The sequence below is a fragment of the Somniosus microcephalus genome, chromosome 13 (genome assembly GCF_052327205.1).
Source record: "Somniosus microcephalus isolate GS21.2 chromosome 13, FLI_Smic_1.0, whole genome shotgun sequence".
Classification (NCBI taxonomy): Eukaryota; Metazoa; Chordata; class Chondrichthyes; order Squaliformes; family Somniosidae; genus Somniosus; species Somniosus microcephalus.
In genome coordinates, this window is record NC_140999.1 from 160,490,839 (window position 1) to 160,512,336 (window position 21,498).

Genomic DNA, 21,498 nt, shown 5'->3' on the forward strand with positions numbered 1-21,498 from the left:
CCATAATTGAGACCATCCTTTCAGCTGCCTCTGCTGCTTCCCTCCCTTTCCCTAACCCACCAAGGCCAAACTTCTTATAAGATTCCCCCACCCAAGCCCTGAACTCGCATCTTTCTCTCCTACCTCCCTTCATGCACACTCCAAGCTCCTCTTGTCCATGAGACCCACTTCCTGCTCCCTCAACCCTATTCCATCAAACTGCTCGCCACCCATCTGCCCTTCCTGGCCCCCATGTTAGGTAATATTGTTAATGGTGCCCTCTCGTCGGGTACTGCCCCCCTCCCCTTCAAATCTGCCACCATCACCGCCCTCCTCAAAGACCCCTCGGTCTTGGCAAACTACCATCTTCAACCTCCCTTTCCTTTTCCAAGTTCTTGAACGCGTTGTCGCCTCCCAAATCCATGCCCATCTTTCCCGCAACTTCACGTTTGAACCCCTCTAATCCGGTTTCCTCACCTGCCACAGTACTTAAACAACTCTTAGCAAAGTCACAAATGACATCCTATGTGACTGTGACCATGGTAAGCTATCCCTCCTCATCCTTCTCAACCTGTCTGCAGCCTTTGACATGGTTGACCACACCATCCTCCTCCAAAGCCTCTCCTCAGTCATCCAGCTGGTTGGGACTGCCCTTACCTGGTTCCATTCTTATCTATCCAGTTGTAGCCAGAGAATCATCTGCAATGGCTGCTCCTGCACCAGTACCTCTGGAGACCCCAAGGATCTATCCTTGGCCCTCTCCTTTACTGGTTATCAAGCACTTTGAGATGTCCTGGCGATGTGAATGGCACTACACAAATCTTATTTTTAAACTTGTTTTTCTCCAACTTGCTCCTGATCGTAGACGCGTTCTAATCATCAACTTCATCTGTGACGCCCCAGATGTCATGAATTTTAAAACTTCGACGATAAAACTACGAGCAGTTTAGTTGGAGATATATTTATACGGTCCAAGATCCTAGAATCTTACAGCACCGATGAAAGCCATCCAGCTCTTTGAAAGAGCTTTCCAATTAACCCCATTCTTTCCCTACATCCAATGCCACTTTGAAAAACTATCAGCTTTCCTGAAGTTTTCAACCACCTTACAAACAGAATTTCTTTATATCCTCGCTCACAACCTATCAGTACTTAGGAGGTCTATTTTTATTAAATTAGCTCCAGATTTCAGGAAAATATACCATATTTACCCCACCAACTTATCAGTGTCAACTCTCTGGTTTATTTTCATATTTCAACCCCAGCAAGTAACTGCTTTCATGAAATGTTCCACCCTGTGGTCCAACTCTGGTAATCCTTAAACTCATCACATATGTGGTTCTCAGATTTAATTTCAGACACCACATCGATTTCAGGATATGACCATACTAACTGAACTATTCGGATTTATTGTTACCACTTTATAAACATGTCATTTTTGTTTTAAAAAAGGCAAATATTTATGTTGATATTTATCTACAAGTTGCCACGTCTATTTGGGCAAGAAAGTATTTGGATACAAAACAATGTACGTCACCAAGCAACGGTACCTTTAGATCAGGGTTACAACTAACTATTTCAAACAGTCGGCGAAAATCAAAACACTAGTTTTTGCAATACAATATTCTGTAATCATCTGAAATGTTTAAAGTAGTGCTGCTTTAAAACTAGTCAAGTGTTTTGAATTTCAATGGTAGAATAACTCAAATTGAACAATCGTTTGAGGGGAAAAAAGCAGGCCCACTTATTGGTAATACAGCATATACCTAACCAACTCCAGGAATTCCTTTTTTAAAAAGTCTTTTCATAAGGCTAAATCATCCAGTCCCCAATCTGCAGCTTTACAATAATATACAAAAATAATCAATGCCTCTGAAAATTAAAGGTGCATTCAACATTTCTTACAAGACAATACTCATTTTTCAGCAGAAGTGTGCATAATGTATGTGTTGAATTTACATGACATACAATATAGATGTCCCAAATTTTCCAAAATGAAGTGCCCCTGCTTTTAAAGTGTAAAACCTGCACAATTTTTCCAGCAATTGGGATCTGAAAGTACTTCTAAGTTAGTTGCATTAGTCTTTTGAATTGCAAAACACATGTAGATAGTTACCCTACATGTTAATATATTCAGTTTTTAAAAGATAAATTTGCAGATTACATGGGTCTGCCGCGTCAGTTTTCCATACTTCGGACTGCTTGGTGAAAAACAGAATTTTCTTCAGCTACATTAGATTCCAATTGAGAAAGTTCTGAATTACTGGAACTACTCTAATCTGTGACACCTCCCTCAGCAGAGAACTTCTCTCCTTCGGCCCATTCCCCATCAAGAACTCTCGACAGCCTGTTCCTTTCATTTGGAATTCTTTGTTCCAGTCACCCTTCCTGAAATGCGTTAAGACTTCTGGTTCCATATCCACAATGGTGAGCTTAACTGCCCCAACAGTTGCTCCATCACCAGCTTTGCAATTAAGTTCCTATTCTCCAAATGTGCCACGATGGCACACATACAACCCTAATGATTTTTTAAATGGTACTATCCATTGTTATCGACAGAACAAAATTATCTCACAGGAGATTCGTTTTACTTTATCAACGGTAGACTGTGATTATAGGGAGGAAAATATTGAAGTCACAATGTATCAAACATTCAAACAAAATAAAAATTAAGCAGGGCTCAGTATAGTAAATAAGGTTCAACATAAAAAATTTATATTGGAATGAATCAGAATTGTGTACTGTGGTGAAAAAAGCATTTAAACCTGAGACACAGTTACACATGTTAAGAAAACACACAGGTTTTGTTACCTCATTAAAAAAGGTACTTGCGCTGCTGTTAAGTAGCAGCCCGAACTTTCTACAACAAGCTTAATTGGCAACTAATGCGTAAATGCAGCAACATCATGAAACATGGGGAGGTTGAGGACAAGCTGTCGTTTTCACAAAGCTAACGGCAGGGCGAAGCAAACTGTCCAGTCGCTTGCGGCAATTCACACGGTATCTCTTCTTCGCCCCAAGTAGCTGGACGATTTACACGTTACGAATGGCGACGCCATTAAACTCACTGTTATTTTGGTAGCAAAATCTCGGCAATGTTTTTTTGTAAGAATTGCTATGGGTTTTTTGGATCTGGCTTAATTCTGTCACTCATGTTTGAAAATTTGCATTTTGGCCCCGTTTCTCGGACTCCTCACCCCACCGTAGTACACAAATAATACAATCCCCAAAACATCAATAGAAAATTACAGAAAATGCCTTCATCCTATGTAATAAAAATAAAATTTGACTTAAAAACAGAAAATGCTGGAAATACTCAGCCGGTCAGGCAGCATCTGTGGAGAGAGAAACAGAGTTAACGTTTCAGGTCGATGACCTTTTGTCAGAACTGGAAAAAGTTTTAGAGATGTAACAGATTTTAAGCAAGTGCAGGGGCAGGGAAAGGCTGGAGGGGAGGAAAGAACAACAGGGAAGGTCTGTGATAGGGTGGAAAGCAGGAGTGATTAAATGACAAGAGGTATAAGAACACAAAGCAAAAGGAGATGGTAATGGGACAAGTAAAGTTATACAAGATGAATCTAGAAGAGGTCTAAATGGGAATGGCAAAATCATCAACAGCTGCCATGTGAAAAAATAAGGGCAGAGGTTATGGTCTGAAATTGTTGAACTCGATGTTGAGTCCAGAAGGCTGTAAAGTGCCTAATCGAAAGATGAGGTGCTGTTCCTCGAGCTTACATTGAGCTTTATTGGAACAGTGTAAGAGACCGAGGACGGAGAGGTCAGAGTGGGAGTGGAGCGGAGAATTAAAGTGACAGACGACTGGAAGCTCGGGGTCACCCTTACGGACTGAACAGAGGTGTTCGGCAAAGCCGTCACCCAATCTACGTTTGGTCTCCCCAGTGTAGAGGAGACCACATCGTGAGCAGCGAATGCAGTATAGTAAATTGCAAGAAGTACAAGTAAATCACTGTTTCACCTGAAAGGAGTTTTTTGGGCTCTGGACAGTGGGAAGGGAGGAGGTAAAGGGCAGGTGTTCCATCTCCTGCGCTTGCACGGGAACGTGCCATAGGAAGGGGAGGGGTGATTGAGGGGTGGACCAGGGTGTCGCAGAGGGAGCAGTCCCTTCGGAATGCTGAAAGGGGAGGGGAAGATGTGTTTGGTGGTGGGATCACGCTGGAGGTGGCAGCAATGGTGGCGGATGACACGTTGAATGTGGAGACTGGTGGGGTGAAAGGTGAGGACAAGGGGAACCCTATCGTGGTTCTGGGAGGGAGGGGAAGGGGTGAGAGCAGAAGTGCGGGAAATGGAACAGACACGGTTGAGGGCCATGTCAACCACGGTAGAGGGGAATCTTCAGTTGAGGAAAAAGGAAGACATATCGGAAGCACTAGTATGGAAGGTGGCATCATCAGAACAGATGCAACGGAGACAGAGAAATTGGGAGAATGGAATAGTGTCCTTACAGGAAGCGGGGTGGGAAGGACGTGTCGTCCAGGTAGCTGTGAGAGTCAGTGGGCTTATAGTGGATGTTTGTCGATAGCCTATCCCCAGAAATAGAGACAGAGAAGTCGAGGAAGGGAAGGGAAGAATCGGAGATGGACCACGTGAAGATAAGGGAAGGGTGGAAATTGGAGGCAAAGTGAATGAAATTGTCTCGTTCAAAATTTGACTTGTTCATTCCATAAAAACAATCCTGATCATGAATCCTCTTTATTTAGGCCACTCAACTGCAAGTCTAGCGACCTTCTTCTGGTTCTGCATCCAGAAAATAAGTAGTGCTGTCATATGGGCCACATCTCTAATATTCCTGTAGATAGTTTTCCTGTAATGTTTTATACATTGATGCTATACCATTACTATTTTCTCCCAATAGTCATGATATGCCATCAAAAATAAAATTCAACTTCAACATCCACGAACCTTTGAACGAACACCGTAAAATATAGCATTGGTCTTGCTGTGTTTGTTTTTAATTTATTTCTGGAGATTTCTACCCACTCCCAAGAAAATAAACCTCAACTTCTAAGAGACTTGCTGACACAATTGATTATCACACTCTCTCTCTTGATTTAACCAATATCAAGCTATAACTGGCCTGCAAGTGCTCAATGCCAACATTGGATACCGGAAATAGAAATTGTTCCCTTTCCCAGCATACTGATGAGCGTAAAAATAATTTCATTTAACTCTCTAACTTCTAAGTTTTGCATTTTTTGATTTAATTTCAGATGTGGAAGCCAAAAAATTTAAAAAAAAGTTACTCAGCTGATCACTAACTTGCACAGTTGATGTGTGAGACAACACATTTTTGAATTGATTCGTGCCTCACTGATTGCAGCCAATCATCAATATTCAATCTGCGAATGAAATTCATCTTACCCAAAGAGGGCTGTGCATGTCTGGGACACATCTTTGTACAACTATCCTCCTCACTTAGGTTTTAACAACCTGTACTTGTTCAAACACTTGGTTACACAAGCAAATTACGTATCTATATACACTAAACAAAACTGCCTGTGTGCATTTCCTGTGGTCATGATTTTGGGTCACACTTTTAGGTCAACAGTCAACATGGAAAATTGCCTGTGAAAATATGTAAACAGTTGTCGGTAATGATATAACTGATGGTCACTTCCCTACATTACAACAGTGACTACATTTCAAAAGTACTTCATTGGCTGTAAAGCGCTTTGGGACGTCCTGAGGCCGTGAAAGGCGCGATATAAATGCAAGTCTATCTTTTATATAAAAAATATCAACTCCCACAAGCAGTTTACTTTTTATTTTATTAAGTAAAAAGACTTGCATTTATATAGCACCTTCCATGGCCTCAGGATGTTCCAAAGTGCTTTAGAGCCAATTAAGTACAGTACTTTTGAAGTGGAGCAATGAACAGTAGACCATAAATGGTCAGAACTGGTGCTCCTTCAAAATTTCAACACAGTCGTGTGCAGCAGGAGGACGGCAGGTTCCTAGTGCTCCACGATTCCTAGGCCACAAGGATTGCTGCAAAATTTATCTCCTGCCATTTTCCCCCTTGGGTTTCTTTCCCCAGTTTTCTCCATTCTAACTGTATTGGAACCAATGCCAACCAGCGTTCTCAGTTCAAATGGTTATCATGCAATACCAACCTTCTAATTCCCGTTAATCCCAATTTCATACCTTGTACACTTCGCCTACACACGTAATGTGCAAGATGTGAAACACAAGGCGATCACTAAGCTGCAACTCAATGGGAATTTAAAGACTGACGTCAGCTGATGCCATACATATTCAGAACACCAGGTACGGTACCTGGTATTGGCCATCATTTGGCATCTAGCTGTCACCTGGCTAGGTAAAAAGTCTGCTGAGACAGCTACGCTGTTACTGTAAATTGCTAAGAGTAGGCCATTTGATCTCGCGAGCCTGCTCCGCCATTGAATAAGATCATGGCTGATCTTCAACCTCACCTCTACTTTCCTGCACTATCCCTGTATCCCTTGATTTCCTTAATATCCAAAAGTTTATCGATCTCTGTCATGAATATACTCAACTACTGAACCTCCACAGCCCTCTGGGGTAGAGAATTCCAAAGATTCACCACCCTCTGAGTGAAGAAATTTCTCCTCATCTCAGTCCTAAATGGCTGACCCCTTATTCTGAGACTGTGACCCCTGGTTCTAGACTCCCCAGCCAGGGGAAACATCCTCCCTGCATCTACCCTGTCAAGCCCTGTAAGAATTGTGTATGTTTCAATGAGATCACCTCTCATTCTTCTAAACTCTAGAGCATATAGGCCTAGTCTACTCAATCTCTCCTCATAGGACAATCCCACCATCCCAGGAATCAGTCTGGTGAACCTTCGTTGCACTCCCTCTATGGCAAGTATATCTTCCTTAGGTAAGGAGACCAAAACTGTACACAATACTCCAGGCGTGGTCTCACCAGGGCCCTATATAATTGCAAGAAGACAATCTTTACTTTTATACCCAAATCCTCTTGTAATAAAGGCCAACATACCATTTACTTTCCTAATTGCTTGCTGTACCTGCATATTAACTTTCAGTGATTCATGTACAAGGACACCCAGGTCCCTCTGAACACCAACATTTCCCAATCTCTCACCATTTAAAAAACTCTGCTTTTCTATTTTTCCTACCCAAGTGGATAACTTCACATTTTTCCACATTACATTCGCCATTTTCTTGCCCACTCATTTAGCCTGTCTATATACCCTTGAAGCCTCTTTGCATCCTCTTCACAACGTACATTCCCATCCAGCTTTGTATCATCAGCAAACATGGATATATTACATTTGGTCCCCTCATCCAAATCACGGATTTAAATTGTGAATAGCTGAGGCCCAAGCACTGATCCTTGCGGTACCCCACTAGTTACAGCCTGCCAACCCGAAAATAACCCGTTTATTCCTACTCGGTTTTCTGTCCGTTAACCAATCCTCAATCTGTGCTAGTATATTACCCCCAATTCCATGTTTAATAACCTCTTGTGTGGCACCTTATCGAATGCTTTCTGAAAATCCAAATACACCACATCCACTGGTTCCCCCTTATCTATTCTGCTAGTTACAACCTCAAAAAACTCTAACAGATTTGTCAAACAGGATTTCCCTTTCATAAATCAGCGTTGACTCTGCCCAATCCTATTATTATTTTCTAAGTGCCCTGTTACTCCTTAATAATAGATTCTAGCATTTTCCCTACTACTGATGTCAGGCTAACTGGTCTGTAGTGCCCCGTTTTCTCTCTCCCTCCTTTCTTTCTTAAATAGTGGGGTTACATTTACTACTTTCCAATCCGCGGAAACCATTCTAGAATCAATGGAATTTTGGATGACAACAATTGCATCCACTATCTCTATAGCCACCTCCTTCAGAACCCTAGGATGTAGGCCATCAGGTCCAGGGGATTTATCGGCTTTCAGTCCCATTAATTTCTCCAGTACTATTTTTTTTTTACTAATACTAATTTCTTTCAGTTCCTCATTCTCACTAGACCACTGGTTCTCCACTATTTCTGCAGCACACATAGCAGAGTCTGAGCACAGTAAGCTGCTTTTAAACAGTTTAAATCACACTATTCTAAATGAAAGACAATATTTTTTAAATGTATTAAATGTATCAAAATGTCCCAAACCCTAGAAAACCTGCTGCAGAATCTACATTCCCTGTGCCGCAGAGTTGGTTTGGCTTGCCACTGATTTTGGTCTCGAGGAGCAACAGAATTCTAAGGGAATAGCAAAATACTGCAGATGCTGGAAATCTGAATTCTAAGGGCATTGGCTGAAAAGTTAGCCAGATGATACAAATCCAAACCCAACTCCTGAATGCATCAGTTTTATGTTTTTTGGCCAATACAAACTGATCAGATTGGAAATTAAATTTCAATGTTAGTTTTCTTAAAACAGTGCAATGGTCTGCCATGAAACAAGACTGTTAAACTGCTTTTATATTGTTCTTAAGAGGGCTGCTAGCTCCCAACATGTATGTCTGGCAGCAAGTCAGTCATAATCTTCCCACATTTGCCACGTCAACTCTCCCTTTCCCTTCCCCTTTAAGACCAGTAGAAAAACAGCTATAAAGGAGAAACGCACTCCTAGAATAGCTACTTAATCGGAGAGCATTAAGAGATGTATACTTACTAGTCTCTGCCATCCACTGTTTTACATATTAACATGGCTGCCCAGAGACCATGCGGGAATAGATCTTTTGCACAGAATTCTACATGGACAACATTTCCATTCAGAATGTCACTGAACTACAATTTCAAGAATGTTATTGCAAGGGGAACTGTATAAAGAATGCCTGCTCTAACACTGGCTCTAGCCAGCACATTTGAAGCACAAAACATAAAACTAGAAACATGGGATGACAATCAGACATCCATTTATAAATTCGATATGGCTCAAATCGGTGTATAGGGAGGGACTTTTAGCAATGAAATGGTAGGAAGAAAGAAAAATAGACCATCTTTTGATATGCATCCTCACAACCAGTGGAGTTCAGAAAGGTATTTTATTTAAACCCAAGAGGGAGGGCAAGATCATGATTAAAACAAGGATCAGGTAGTTCTTGCACCCCTTGTAGCACTGATCCAGGTGCTGAGCTGGTCTGTCACAGCTTAGCAACAGCAAGGGTGCTACAGCTGACCTACGTATGACCAAATTAAGAGGAAGGAAACAAAACAAGCTCAGTGCTTCCACTCTTGGCAGCTGTCCAGCAATCCCTGGCTACCACTGTTGGAAAGTGCATGTGTGTGGACATGATAGGCTTGGCTGTAATGTACTTCAGGGTTGAACACTGAATGCCAAGTCTCACACCTCAGTAAGAGCCACTTCAACAAGGTACTTCGCAAAAGGTTTCTGCTGTCCACAGAACCAAACACACATTGTTGACTTCAAGAAGGTTGAGGAAAAGAAAGAGACTTCTGCTATATCTAATTCTGATATTTTGTGCAACACTATTTTGTGGAATGTGAAAATAATTCAGATCAACTAGCCATTTGGTACACCTTCCTGTGATAAACAAAATTAATGCATATGGGTCAAGTGGGAGAGAGGAAGAGATGTGCTCAAGATTCTTTGTTAATAATGTAGATGTGCCAAATCACTTTGGCGTTAATGACTTACGATTTGACACTTTTTGCCTTTGCTATCAGTTGATATGGGTAGTGTGATTCCACCTAGAAAGCTGCTGTGGACTACTCTAGTGCAAGACTCTACAAAAGTAGGAGGTTCTGCTGGTATAAATTATCTATGAAAGTAATGGGCATCAATTAGTCCTCTCATGGTGGTCTCCGTCTTAGCTTTAAGCAGAGAAATTCTAAATGAGTGTCAAAGCATCCATTTGGTAACTCTCAATAGTACCATGCCCCCATTCCAATGCGATGCTACTCCATTTCCAGCAAACATCAGTGCACAGCTAGAATGATTACTCTGCCACCTAGCTGATTGCTTCTGATGAGATCATTATCAGTTGCTTTATATGTTAACACATTATTGTGATCCTCTGGAGTACAAGTTTGTGCATTTAGGAAATGGATACCAGAGACCTTTAGGTAGATTTGAATTAATGGAGGATAATGTTTGAAAATGCCAAGTCCAGTCCAATCAGATCAGATTTTTCTGGTTTTCGCACATTTAAAAAACAAATCAGCCACTTAGTTTAAATAATCATCACAACTTCTTTGCTGTTACAGTTTAACTTTTTTTTGTTGCTTACTGTCTTTCTTTCTCTCGCTGTCCCTCCCCTTCATCAACGTAGTGCCAGTTCCTCCCCATTGTGTCCCCAGGACTGTTCACGATCGCCCAGTGCTTTGAAATGAAGAGGAATCCTACCTGGAACCAAACAGCTAATTAGCAAATATCTCATTATTGTACAGGAGCACCATTAATGGAATGTCATTAGCAGCCAGGGACAAAATAACCGAGTAAACTACAGGTTTCAATTCAAGCCCAAATTTGGACATTTGTCCATATTATATGAACCACTTTATATTGAAAACAAACGGTCTGCGTTCAGTTGGTTGGGTTTTGCATGTCTAATATATAAACTGAAAGTAAAACTATTGAACCTAAAATTTTGTTGAAAATTCATAATCGAACCACATGAAACCATGCCATTTTATACATATATACATACTTAGAAGTGGCATGCTGATCAGTCCTGAATCTGAAGTCAACAAGTTTTTAGATTGCAGCAAGAATCCACAAAACAGCTCCAGTAACACAAACGTTTATTCCGAATTGACCTTCAATCACCACAACCATCTTCCTTTCTGCTAGGTATGACTCCAGCCAGTGGAGAGTTTTCCCCCGATTCCCATTGACTTCAGCTTTACTAGGGCTCCTTGATGCCAGACTCGGTCAAATGCTGCCTTGATATCAAGGGTGGTCACTCTCACCTCACCCCTGGAATTCAGCTCCTTTGTCCATGTTTGGACCACGGCTGTAATGAGGTTGGGAGCAGAGAAGGGAATTGGCCTGCCTTAGCTCATCCATACAGAAAGACCCAACAGGTCTCCTCAATCACAGTATCCAAATGTTTCTTAAATTATTTCATTGTTCTTGCTTCCATTACCCAACTAGTCCATTCAATACATTCATCACTAGGTGTGGAAAAACTTCCCGATATCAAGTATAAATTTGTCTTTTGCCACTGGACCTGTGCCACCTTGTTCTACTGTTAAAGTTGAGTTTGAATTAGTGTTCCAGATCTACCTTTTTCATATCATTTTCTGTCTTGTACATCTCTATACAAGGTCAACACTCAGTCATCGACTTTCAAACGGAAATGCCCAATTTTGTCCAGCTTTTCCTCACAGCTCCAACTACGATCTGTCTCATGGGTTTTCTTTGAACTATGTTCAGGGCTTAGATGTCTCCTTCTGTCTCAGTGACCAGAAGTGGGCACAATACTCATGGATCACCAGCAGTTTCAGCACCACTTCCTCCAACTTTCACTCCAATGTTTTGGCCACATAGTTCTGCCTTCTATTTGCTCTGTCAAGTGTTGCTCTGCAATGACTGGCCAGATTAAGCACCAAATCTACTAAAAAACAAATCTTTTTCAATTTCATCTTTAGTTATTTTGACAGCAAGTACTTTTGTCACTTGTTTTCTCTTCCATATGTAGTGATATCTATTAAGTTAATGAGTTTTTTTTTAAAACTTGCAGTTACACAGCAAAGAAATCGATGTAAGTCTTATTTTGACTTTTCATAGTTAAGATTCCCCAGTCCTGGTATTAAATTAACAATTTCATGCAAGCTTTCAGATACTACAGTTAATGACTAAAATACCACTGCCTGTTTGTATACAATAAATACTTTCCACAAAATGTGATCCATCCACTTTTTAATGGAATTCAGCCGTCCCACATTTCCATTTTGGAATTCAGGCATTTTTCTGCACTGCGCATTTCAAGAATTGGCTCATTGTAATGTTTATTCAGTGATCTAGTTACATCCAATGATCTCGGAGACAAATAGCTCATGGTTTTCTCGTTCATCTTTCTGATATGTACAAAAAGGGCTATCTTTTGGTGCACAAAATGCTCAACTTTTTAGACATTTACAAGGTTAATTTTGCTGTACCATTCCAAGGGGAAAATTCAAAAATGTTCAACAATGCTCATTATTTCATTACATCAGTCATACAATTGAAAAATGCAGTTCCCACTGCTTATAGCGGGCGTGTTTCTGGGAACACGATTTGCCCGCTATGCGCTTATTTTTGTTCTTGCAAAGTTGACATATTCAGTCACCAACACAGAGTCAAGCTTTTCACTGCCATCTGATCCACTCCCACTGAAGAGGATGAAAATCAGGGAGCAGCTCATTACAGGGGGAGAGAGACAATAAAGTTCCTTCAGGCGTCATACCGGCCATTATAATACATATGGGGCCTCTATTTGTACAATACAATTCTTTCCACTTTGTAGCAAAGCTAATGAAGGCTGGAGAAACAGAAAATGGAAAGATTCTTGCAGGAAAAAAAAAAATCAGTGGCCTTTTCAGTGCCAATGACTGGCAGTGTAAATCCTGTGAGAATGTGAATTGGGCAAGAAGATCAGAGTGCAGCACTGCAAAGTATGCCAAAGTAGAAGAAAGGACTGGATACAGAGGTGGATTTAATTAAAGGGAAACTTTAATGAGGTGCACACTTGCGAGTAAGCACAGCTGTTTCTGCCCAAAATAAACAGAACGCTTAGACACGATAACCGGCAACTTTGAAATTGGCGTTACTGTAAATGAATAATGGTTATCGCTTTTTGGCCGATACAAGTGACTGCCCATTTTAAACATGGACCTTTTAAGTGATGAATATATTACAATTATTTTTAAAACTACTTCACCACATATCTAAACAAATACTGCCACAATAAATCATCCCTCCAATCACATGGATGCCATACAGCTCATTATTCCAATAGATCACTCGGCTCCTTCATCATATGTTAGAAGATAAAAAAAATTTAAATGTCACAGGCACAGCAGCAAAAATAATTGCAGCACGCAGGGTAGTGACATTTGCTAATAGTTAGTACAACCCAAGGGTGTATCAACATCACAACAGGCACATCATTGCTATTGTCTCACTAGTTACCTTAACTATCTTCCTCCTGTCCTCCCCTACACCAAGGCAGCGATTTATACAGGGCATAATTCTTCGGGGGCTGGTCATCCTCTTATACCTTGCCAAAAGGCCACTCCTCTTGTTTGCCCAGACAAGCAACAATCAGTAGGCCATTTGACCTAGCCAAGCACCAGAGGAAAGTTCAAGTTTGTACTTACTCAACACCCACATGTACACTTTATGGCAGGAGTCACTGGACAGTGAGCTTTGGTCTGTAGTGTTTAATATTGCACCAGGTGGTGCATTTTGGAGTTACTGGGAGAGCGGTCATCTTAAAAAATTTCAGCACATTGGAACAAGAGTTTAAAAATATGCTACTGTAAATCATAATCCTCAACACTTGATTGCAAGTCTGTTTGAAGGTCGAACACCATTAATATTTACTGATGCGATCAGCTTTTTCTCGTTTATTTTCTTGTTCTCGTTGAAAACTGTTTCACCAACTTCCTGTAATAAAGCTACAAATTACTTCAGGACATCTGAGATTCAGTGGCAGAATAAGGCATCAGTCCAAAGGAAATGCAGCTAAAGCTCTCCCTCCCCCACCCAACACAAAATGTTATCTGTATTGCTGTGAATACTCTGCAGAAAAAGCAATGAGCAGAGCTGGGCTCATATCCTCAAAAAGGTCATTTACCACTTTTATACTAAAATCTATAGGAGCATAAAACAAGTTTTAGCTCTTCAAGTGTCCTATCGAACAAGTCATATCACAATTCCTTAAAAGAAAAGCTTTTCAGATACAATTGGTTATTGCATCTGAGCTCGGATTGGTTGGGTGGGTGGAGAGGGAAACAAAGGAGGTAAAACAGCCAGGTTACAAATGCAATCCAATGACCCCAAAGTGTACACAGGTAGATATTAGTTGTGGACAGAATCAGGCTCAGTTTTGATGCATCCTTTTTCTTTCCTCCCTCACTCCACCATTGAAACAGCCTGCTGACACTCACGGTCTTGAAAGCTGATTTGGGCGGGGCACTGGCGGGCTGCCAGTACCCTTGGAACCATACACCAGCATGAGTCACTATCTTCAGAAGAAGGGAGGAGAAAATGAAAAAAAGCTCGACTAGACTAGCTCCACAGCTTAGAGCTTGTCATTTGAGTCGCACGGAGGCAAAAGCCACATTTTTCTGAGCACTCTAGCCAATAACTGAAGTTGCATATTACCTTTAGAGAAAGTAGCACATACGCCATCCATCTTTCTTTACAGTAACCATACCTCCTGAAAGGCTGCTCAACCAAGCAATTTGAGAAATTACAGGAATTTGTAAAAGGCACTGGAGTCACATTTTTGTTAGTACCAGGCACCTAAAAATTTTATCCATTCTGTTTGAAACACACATCACCTCCATATTAAACTATTGCAACATTTCAACATATGGCAGTTGTTCCAGAATTGGGATTTTAAACTTTCTAGCCTTGACTACAGTTTGAACTGTCCGAATCCAGGAGACCTTCTGTCAATTTAAGAAGGATTTCTATTTAGAAACTGCCAAACCTGTAGAAGTTGGTCGGAGTAGCATGATGCATTTGCATTATGTATACCAGTTGCATAATATCATCATGCTATATTGCAGGCTACCAAATACAGTTACAGTAGAATGATGTGACTGTCACTTCCTTGTCTATTGAGGATTCAGTTCAAAACTACCAATTCAAAACTACCAATGCAACTATCAAAAGAGATGCATTAAATAGCATATATACTGACAAATCTAGGTTCTTCAAAGTTACAGCTTAAACGCTGCAATCTAATTTATGAGCCCACAAATATGCAAACATGGACATGCTGATTTCACTTCCACTGTAGTGCCACCCTGACTTTGAGGAAACACTCCAAAATGTGTAAAATACAGAGTCAGGGCATGATACAGGACTTAACAGAGTGAACAGTAATTATAACGAAACTATGTGTGATTGACTTCATATTTAACTACTCATTTTTCACACTATCCTCTTCAGATATTTTTTTTGAAATGTTTCTACATGAGATTACAGTGCAATATAAAACCTTGTGAGATACACTGCCGCATTGCAAAGCCTACTCATATTTATCCCTTTTTCCTGAGTAAAACTAATATTTCTTTTATTTGTTTTGCACTTATCTTCACCAAGTATCCATACAAGACCAAGTTTTGAAGACTCTCACCTGCCAATTTCCATTATGCACCAGATGGACGAGGGCAGAAAAATTAAAGTTCCAATTCAGCTTACATTTCTTCCTTATTTTAAAATATATGTTTGCTATTAAGCTGTTACTACTTTGTAACAAGGTGCGCCAAACATCATACTAGACTAAAGTCAGAAGGTAATCAGAAAGATTCAATACTACTCCAAGCATCACTGGAATAAAAAAGTCCCTGTGGGTAAGGCCAAAAAAGAAACACTGCTGGTTTGCATCAGGAAACAAAGCGAATGTAGGGATTATTTTAGCTTCTCATCATTTGGCAACATTTGTTTGCAAGGGAAAGATACATTTGACTACTAAATTGAATTTAAAAAAGTGCTTTGTAATATCACTGTCTAATGAGTTGGTATGCTTGAGTGTTCAGTGATTTCATTACATTTTTGGATTTAAGATTACATCCAAGACTCTCCCTTGAATGTTACTGTTGTTCGAGTGGACAGCGTGACCCCATAAGCAACAATCACTTAAAATTTCAGATGAAATAGTTTTCTTTCTGTTGTGAAGTTCACATTTTTGGCAGTCCCAAACCACACCACCTGAAAACTAATGCTAAAGGACAAATTTTTATTTCTTCAAAGGTTCCCATAATCAGTTTAAGCACTGAACTGACAGTTAGCAAGGTTCTCCCTTAGTGGGTGTTCCAGTCATATTGGTTTCCTCCCCCACTCCACCCATTTTGAACAGGAAATTTGTAATGGGAAACACCCACTTGGACACAATTAAAAAAAATCTTTCACCACAATGTTCCCAATTGGAAAAAACTCTGGGGAAGTGTCGGTACATCTTGCTGCCTTTGTTTTATATATACAATTTTGCAGTTCCTCTGGTATCTCTGGACTACCAAAGGGATTGCAAAATTCCATCGATTAGTCTGATGCATCACTATAGATCAGGGGTTCTCAACCGGGGGGGCCGCGCAAAGGTTTCAAGGGACCTGCATAAATAACCTCTGTGATTTAAAAAATCACCTTTGCGTAAAGGTGGGATGGAGCTGACCAAACCGTGGCTCCAGCCCCAACTCAGACTGTCTGTGCGATGACGGCAGCAGCTACCGCTGAGCCCAGCCCCCGCTCGCTGAGAAGGGAGGCACGGCGGTGGCTGAGCGTAGACCCCCGGCTCGAGCTCCCTGTCCTCCACTCTCCCCTCGCCACGTCCCACTGTATATTTCGTCCCGCGCACCCCACCGCCCCACACTTGTCCTAACGCCACCCTGCGTGGGTTGCTGTTCCCCCTCCGCCGGGCTAATTGAGACAGTTGCTCTTCTACTTTCACCCCTCGCTCCCTGAATCATCTCTCTGCCATACGCCAACAGCCGCAACTGTAACCCATTCAGTTCCGGTATCCCACGACTATTGAAATCAGCCAATGGCGGCTCTGTGCGTGTATGCCAGTTCAGTTTCAGATTTCATTTTTTTGTCTTATTTTTGTTTTTTGCGCAGTCGTCAATCAAATGAAAAAGGGGCAAGGAAATAGACGGCAGCTGCAAGGAGCCGCCGGGGTCAAACAGTGAGTCGGTGTCTTTGTGGAGGAAGAGCGGAATAGGTCGACACTAGGAAACTATTAGGATTGACACTTATTACCAGCAAAACTGAAACAGTTTGCAAACTTATTTAAATATTCCGCACTGTCTAATTTTCCCATTTTCTCTCCTGCTGTCTTCGAAGTGTTGACTCACACTGTAGTATAGTTAGACTGTAGTATAGTTACAAGGGTGCTGGCTGCACTTGGCTGCTTATGGGTTCACGCTGTCCACTCGAGCAACAGCAACTTTCAAGGGAGAGTCTTGGATGTAATCTTTAGTCCAAAAATGTATTCTTCACCTGCAAGCCTATACCTTGAGTGTTAGCAGTCTTGCTCTACCAAGTAGAGCATCACAGGCAGACCTGATTGTTCACACCCAGTGTTGGCCTCCAGCTAGGATTTCAACCTTCCAGGATTGTCCTGGCATCGCCAGGCATAAAACATTAATCTGGACATTGCTGCGAGCAATTTGGGAGAAAAAAAAATCATACGGGGCTTAAAAAGAGTGTTTTTTTCATTTTCATTGTACACTTCTGTTTATTAGTTATAAAAATATTGGAGATGGCGGGGGGGGGGGGGGGGGAGGCTGTTAACTGACAATCAAGCAGAGAACCGGGACCGGCTGATGTGCCGGGAATAGGCGGTGGGGGAGTCGGGGGAAGAGGGAGACTGGGGGTCAGGTGATTGGGGCTCATGTGGCGGGAAAGTGGGAGTGGGATGGGCGTGGGGGCCAGTATTTTCTGCAGAGCCAGAATGGCAGCAGTAACATGGTGAGTGGGAGTAGTAGCACTGAGATAATTTTTATACAGAAAAAATACTTGTGTTCTGTTGCAGGGGGTCAGTGGAATTTTTATAACAAGGGACGGGGGCCTCCAAAGCAAAAAGGTTGAGAACCCCTGCTATAGATGATCCCCTCAGAGATAATTGCATTCAGTATTAGAAGTTGCTGTGTCATGGCTTGACCATGTGTGTCAAACTGCAGATGGAGTTTACATTTCTAATAAAAATTAATCCGAGGTGTGCTTTTGTCAGAATTTACACTACTTTTGAAGATACTCTTGAAATGGAGGCACTATTTGTTGTTTAAATGTGCTTGCTTCTACAACAATACATAGTTAAGTACAACAGACCCATATTGCACCACACGCTGGACTACTCAAATCAAGCTGTGATGGTCTGTCACCATTACTAAAATAATCTCTCCAATCCATTTTACTTCAAGGAGCTACTCTGATTATTAACCAGTGTCTTTCATACAATTAACATTTTAAATAATTGATAGTCATGGATTAAATATTGCTGCACGATGATGCAGAAATCTGCCTGAACAGAACCCTGCAGTGCAGCATGCACCTTAATTCATAATGCTAAAACTATTACCACCCATAGGAACAAAAGTTGGAACCACAGGAAAGGAAATCAATGAAAGTTTATTGGGAAGGGGGGGTAAAAGCAAATAGATAGATACAAATGAACAGAAATGTAATTCTTAAGTCCTCTTCTCAAAAACATGCAGAATGCATTTGTTCAAATACTCTGCATTCCAAACATATTTTCCCCCTCCCCCCTATCCGGGAGTATTACTGGGTCATAACACAAAATTCTAGTTCTACCCATTAATAGATTTAGCCAAACATATACTAAAACTTTTAATCTGTACTCCTCATTGGACAAATAACCTCACAAATATCACTCTAGTTTTCTCATAATAAAATATGCAGATTTACACAGCTTCACAACATTTTAAATATTGGCACCAATTTACTGCAAATCTTTTCAGAAGGATCCATGGGGATTGCTGCAGGACCTCCTCGTGGTCTCCCAAGCTCCCAGATCTCTGGTGGTTTCACCATCTGGTACATTGTTGACTACAACAGACCAAATAGCACTTCTAATACAGAGTTTAGCAATTTCTTTAAAGTTGGAACAAAAAATAGGCATGGATGCAGAATAGTGTAGCAGATGCTGCAGTTAGGCAAATTTACTTGATACCAGTAACCTTATATGATATAACATGTTTTTCATCTATTGACTAGGCCTTCTGATGTGGAGCACAGATCAATATTGCTGGCAAGAGGATCCTGGATGCAATATTAAACCTTGTGCCAATTTTGCTGAACTAGCAAAGTAAGGGGTTGTTTAGTTCTCCATCTTGGCTACCAGTTCCTCAACCCTTCATTTCCCTTAAAAATCACATCACATCTGCTACAAATTTACTTTTGTGTCATTTCTTTGGGTTTGTAATCACCTGCATATATGAACCAATAAACTTCCTTAAAATGACCATGTATTCCAAGTGCCACAATTGTACAAAGTCAACAAAAAAGATCACAAGTTAATTATACAGACTGGTAGTCACTGTAAACTTGCATCGAACGCCCTCTTTGAAATTACTTCTGTTGCATGCCCTACAAAACATCCTCAGACAAAACCAATCATTTTCGACATAAGTTATTCAAACCTAGTATTACAGCAACTGCTAGTCCTTGTGCAAGGCAATACCTCAAATGTGTATCCACTGCTATACAAAACATCAACTGTAAAATCTAGCACATTTTACTAATTATTTTAGGGCCCCAGCAGTGAAACATTTAAAAGAATGGGGAAGCCCTTTCTGGGACATCTTTGCTCTCACTGGAAACTCCAACCAGGAAGTGGTTGAGTGCGACTGCAACTGCCTCCACAGCCCTAACTGTGTGTTTGTGTGCATAAACTCCTGGAGCACACTTGTGCCAACAGAATGGAGGATGTGGGCAAACAACACCCCAACTGTGGCTGGTAGCCAATGTATCAGGTTTTCCTACCAAAGTGGAAACCCCCACTAGATGGACTTTTTTTTAAATTTTAAATAATATAACTAAGTTAGCAACTCAACCTGAAACCATTGAATTAAAAACAATCACACCTTGAAGTGCTTGCTTTTTTGGTTCCAACTAAAAGTATACTCGCAACTTCTCTTCTAACAGATACTGACTGACTTGCTATATATTTCCAATATTATTTTAGATTACCAATATTTGCAAGTTTCGTTTTATGATACCGAAAATCAAGTCAGTGTGTTCACCATAATAGGTGCATTATGCATTTTTCTTGTGTAATAAAATTGCACATTTAATCAAACATTAACTCACAAAATTATTCAATTTAAGTTTAACCTCAAGTAAGGACATCAAAAGATTCAAGTAATTTGTGTAAAAAATTCAGTGAAGGAGTTTTGTACTTATATTATAGTGGGATGCAGTACGTAAATACAGACATCTAACTTTGCTTTCTACGTTTAAACACCATCTCCAAAAAGCTGTGGGATTCACTCATCATGCTACCTGTTACTTACAAAATCCCACCATTCACAGCAAGTATTTAAGGATGAGGAATATAATCCAAATCACCCTTCTTATATTTATCAGCAACAAAACGGAAGCAGCACATGGGCGAAATCATGCGTACAACCCTAATAGTTTTCATCAAGAACTCTTCCAAATCTGACTTTTACATAATAAAATGGAGAGCCAAGTGGATTTTTTAAAAAGAAATTAACCAGCTTTATTTTTTTGAAGTATACTTGTAAGAAATAAAAGTCAACTAAAAATGTGAAATTTATCTCGAACAGGACCAGACGGTTAAGCTGTTTTGCCTTTGCTGGTTTTAAGTCTGGGTTGCTGGATAATCCACTCAGCCGACACCAGCTCTCTCCAAACAAAGTCAGGCTTCAGGGGGAGACAATACCCGGCCAGGCCGCGGCCTCGGCCTCACACCGCGCTCTCCCCGCACTTTTCCGAGCCGTATTTCAACAACCCCCCCACGACTTTGGCCCGCACCGGAGGGAAACGTGGGGAGGGTCGAGGGGAAGTTGGCTCTATCTCGGCCGAGGCCAAGGGGCTTTCGGAGCCGAAAGACGGGCGTTGACGCAGCAGGAATCGGCGCTCGGCCTCGCCCCCACCCCCCTCCCCCTCCGCCCAGCTCTCCGCTCCCTGGCCCCGCGGCTGAGGCTGGACTCAGTCCGGGGTTAAACCCCTCCATCCGCCGCCGCTGCCAACGACGACGACGACCAGCAGGAGCAAAACAAAACAAAAAAAAACCAATAAACAAAGTACCTCAGCAAAAAGGGCGAGCGCCGCCCGATACTCACCGATTAACCCATGTATGTGTGGAGCAGCGGATTCGGGCCCCGCAACCAATGACTCCGGCACAAGAGGGAAAAAGAAATGATCCCCAGAAGCCGCCTCCTCCTCCGAGCCTGAGTAACCAGGAACCTGCTCTCCTCGCGAACGGAAACGACAGCCTGGTATTGTGGGTAAGGCAAAGACCTACCCCTGGCTCAACTCACACACACAACACTACAGCCCCTGCCTGTCTCATCAACTCTCACACACAACACTACAGCCCCTGCCTGGCTCATCAACTCACACACACCACACTACAGCCCCTGCCTGTCTAATCAACTCTCACACACCAAACTACAGCCCCCGCCTGGCTCATCAACTCACACACACCACACTACAGCCCCCGCCTGTCTCACCAACTCACACACACCACACCACAGCCCCCGCCTGTCTCATCAACTCACACACACCACACTACAGCCCCTGCCTGTCTAATCAACTCTCACACACCAAACTACAGCCCCCGCCTGGCTCATCAACTCACACACACCACACTACAGCCCCTGCCTG

General features: G+C 41.6%; 1 protein-coding gene across 4 annotated transcripts in view; it reads right to left on the reverse strand.

Annotated features, from left to right (window-relative positions):
• LOC147108716 (zinc finger and BTB domain-containing protein 46-like) overlaps positions 1-21,143 on the reverse strand; it is an 84,026-nt gene extending 62,883 nt beyond the window's left edge. For 3 of the 4 annotated variants that reach the window (XM_086005465.1, XM_086005463.1, XM_086005464.1), the window contains exons 1-2: positions 20,955-21,043; positions 10,202-10,317 (exon numbers count right to left, since the gene is read on the reverse strand). In XM_086005465.1, coding sequence (XP_085861591.1) covers positions 10,202-10,260 — 59 coding nt within the window. In that variant the 5' untranslated portion in view covers positions 10,261-10,317; positions 20,955-21,043. Of the gene's footprint in view, positions 1-10,201; positions 10,318-20,954 lie in introns of all 4 variants that reach the window. The other variant, XM_086005466.1, reaches the window with a different exon arrangement.
• Between the last annotated feature and the right edge of the window lie 355 nt (positions 21,144-21,498).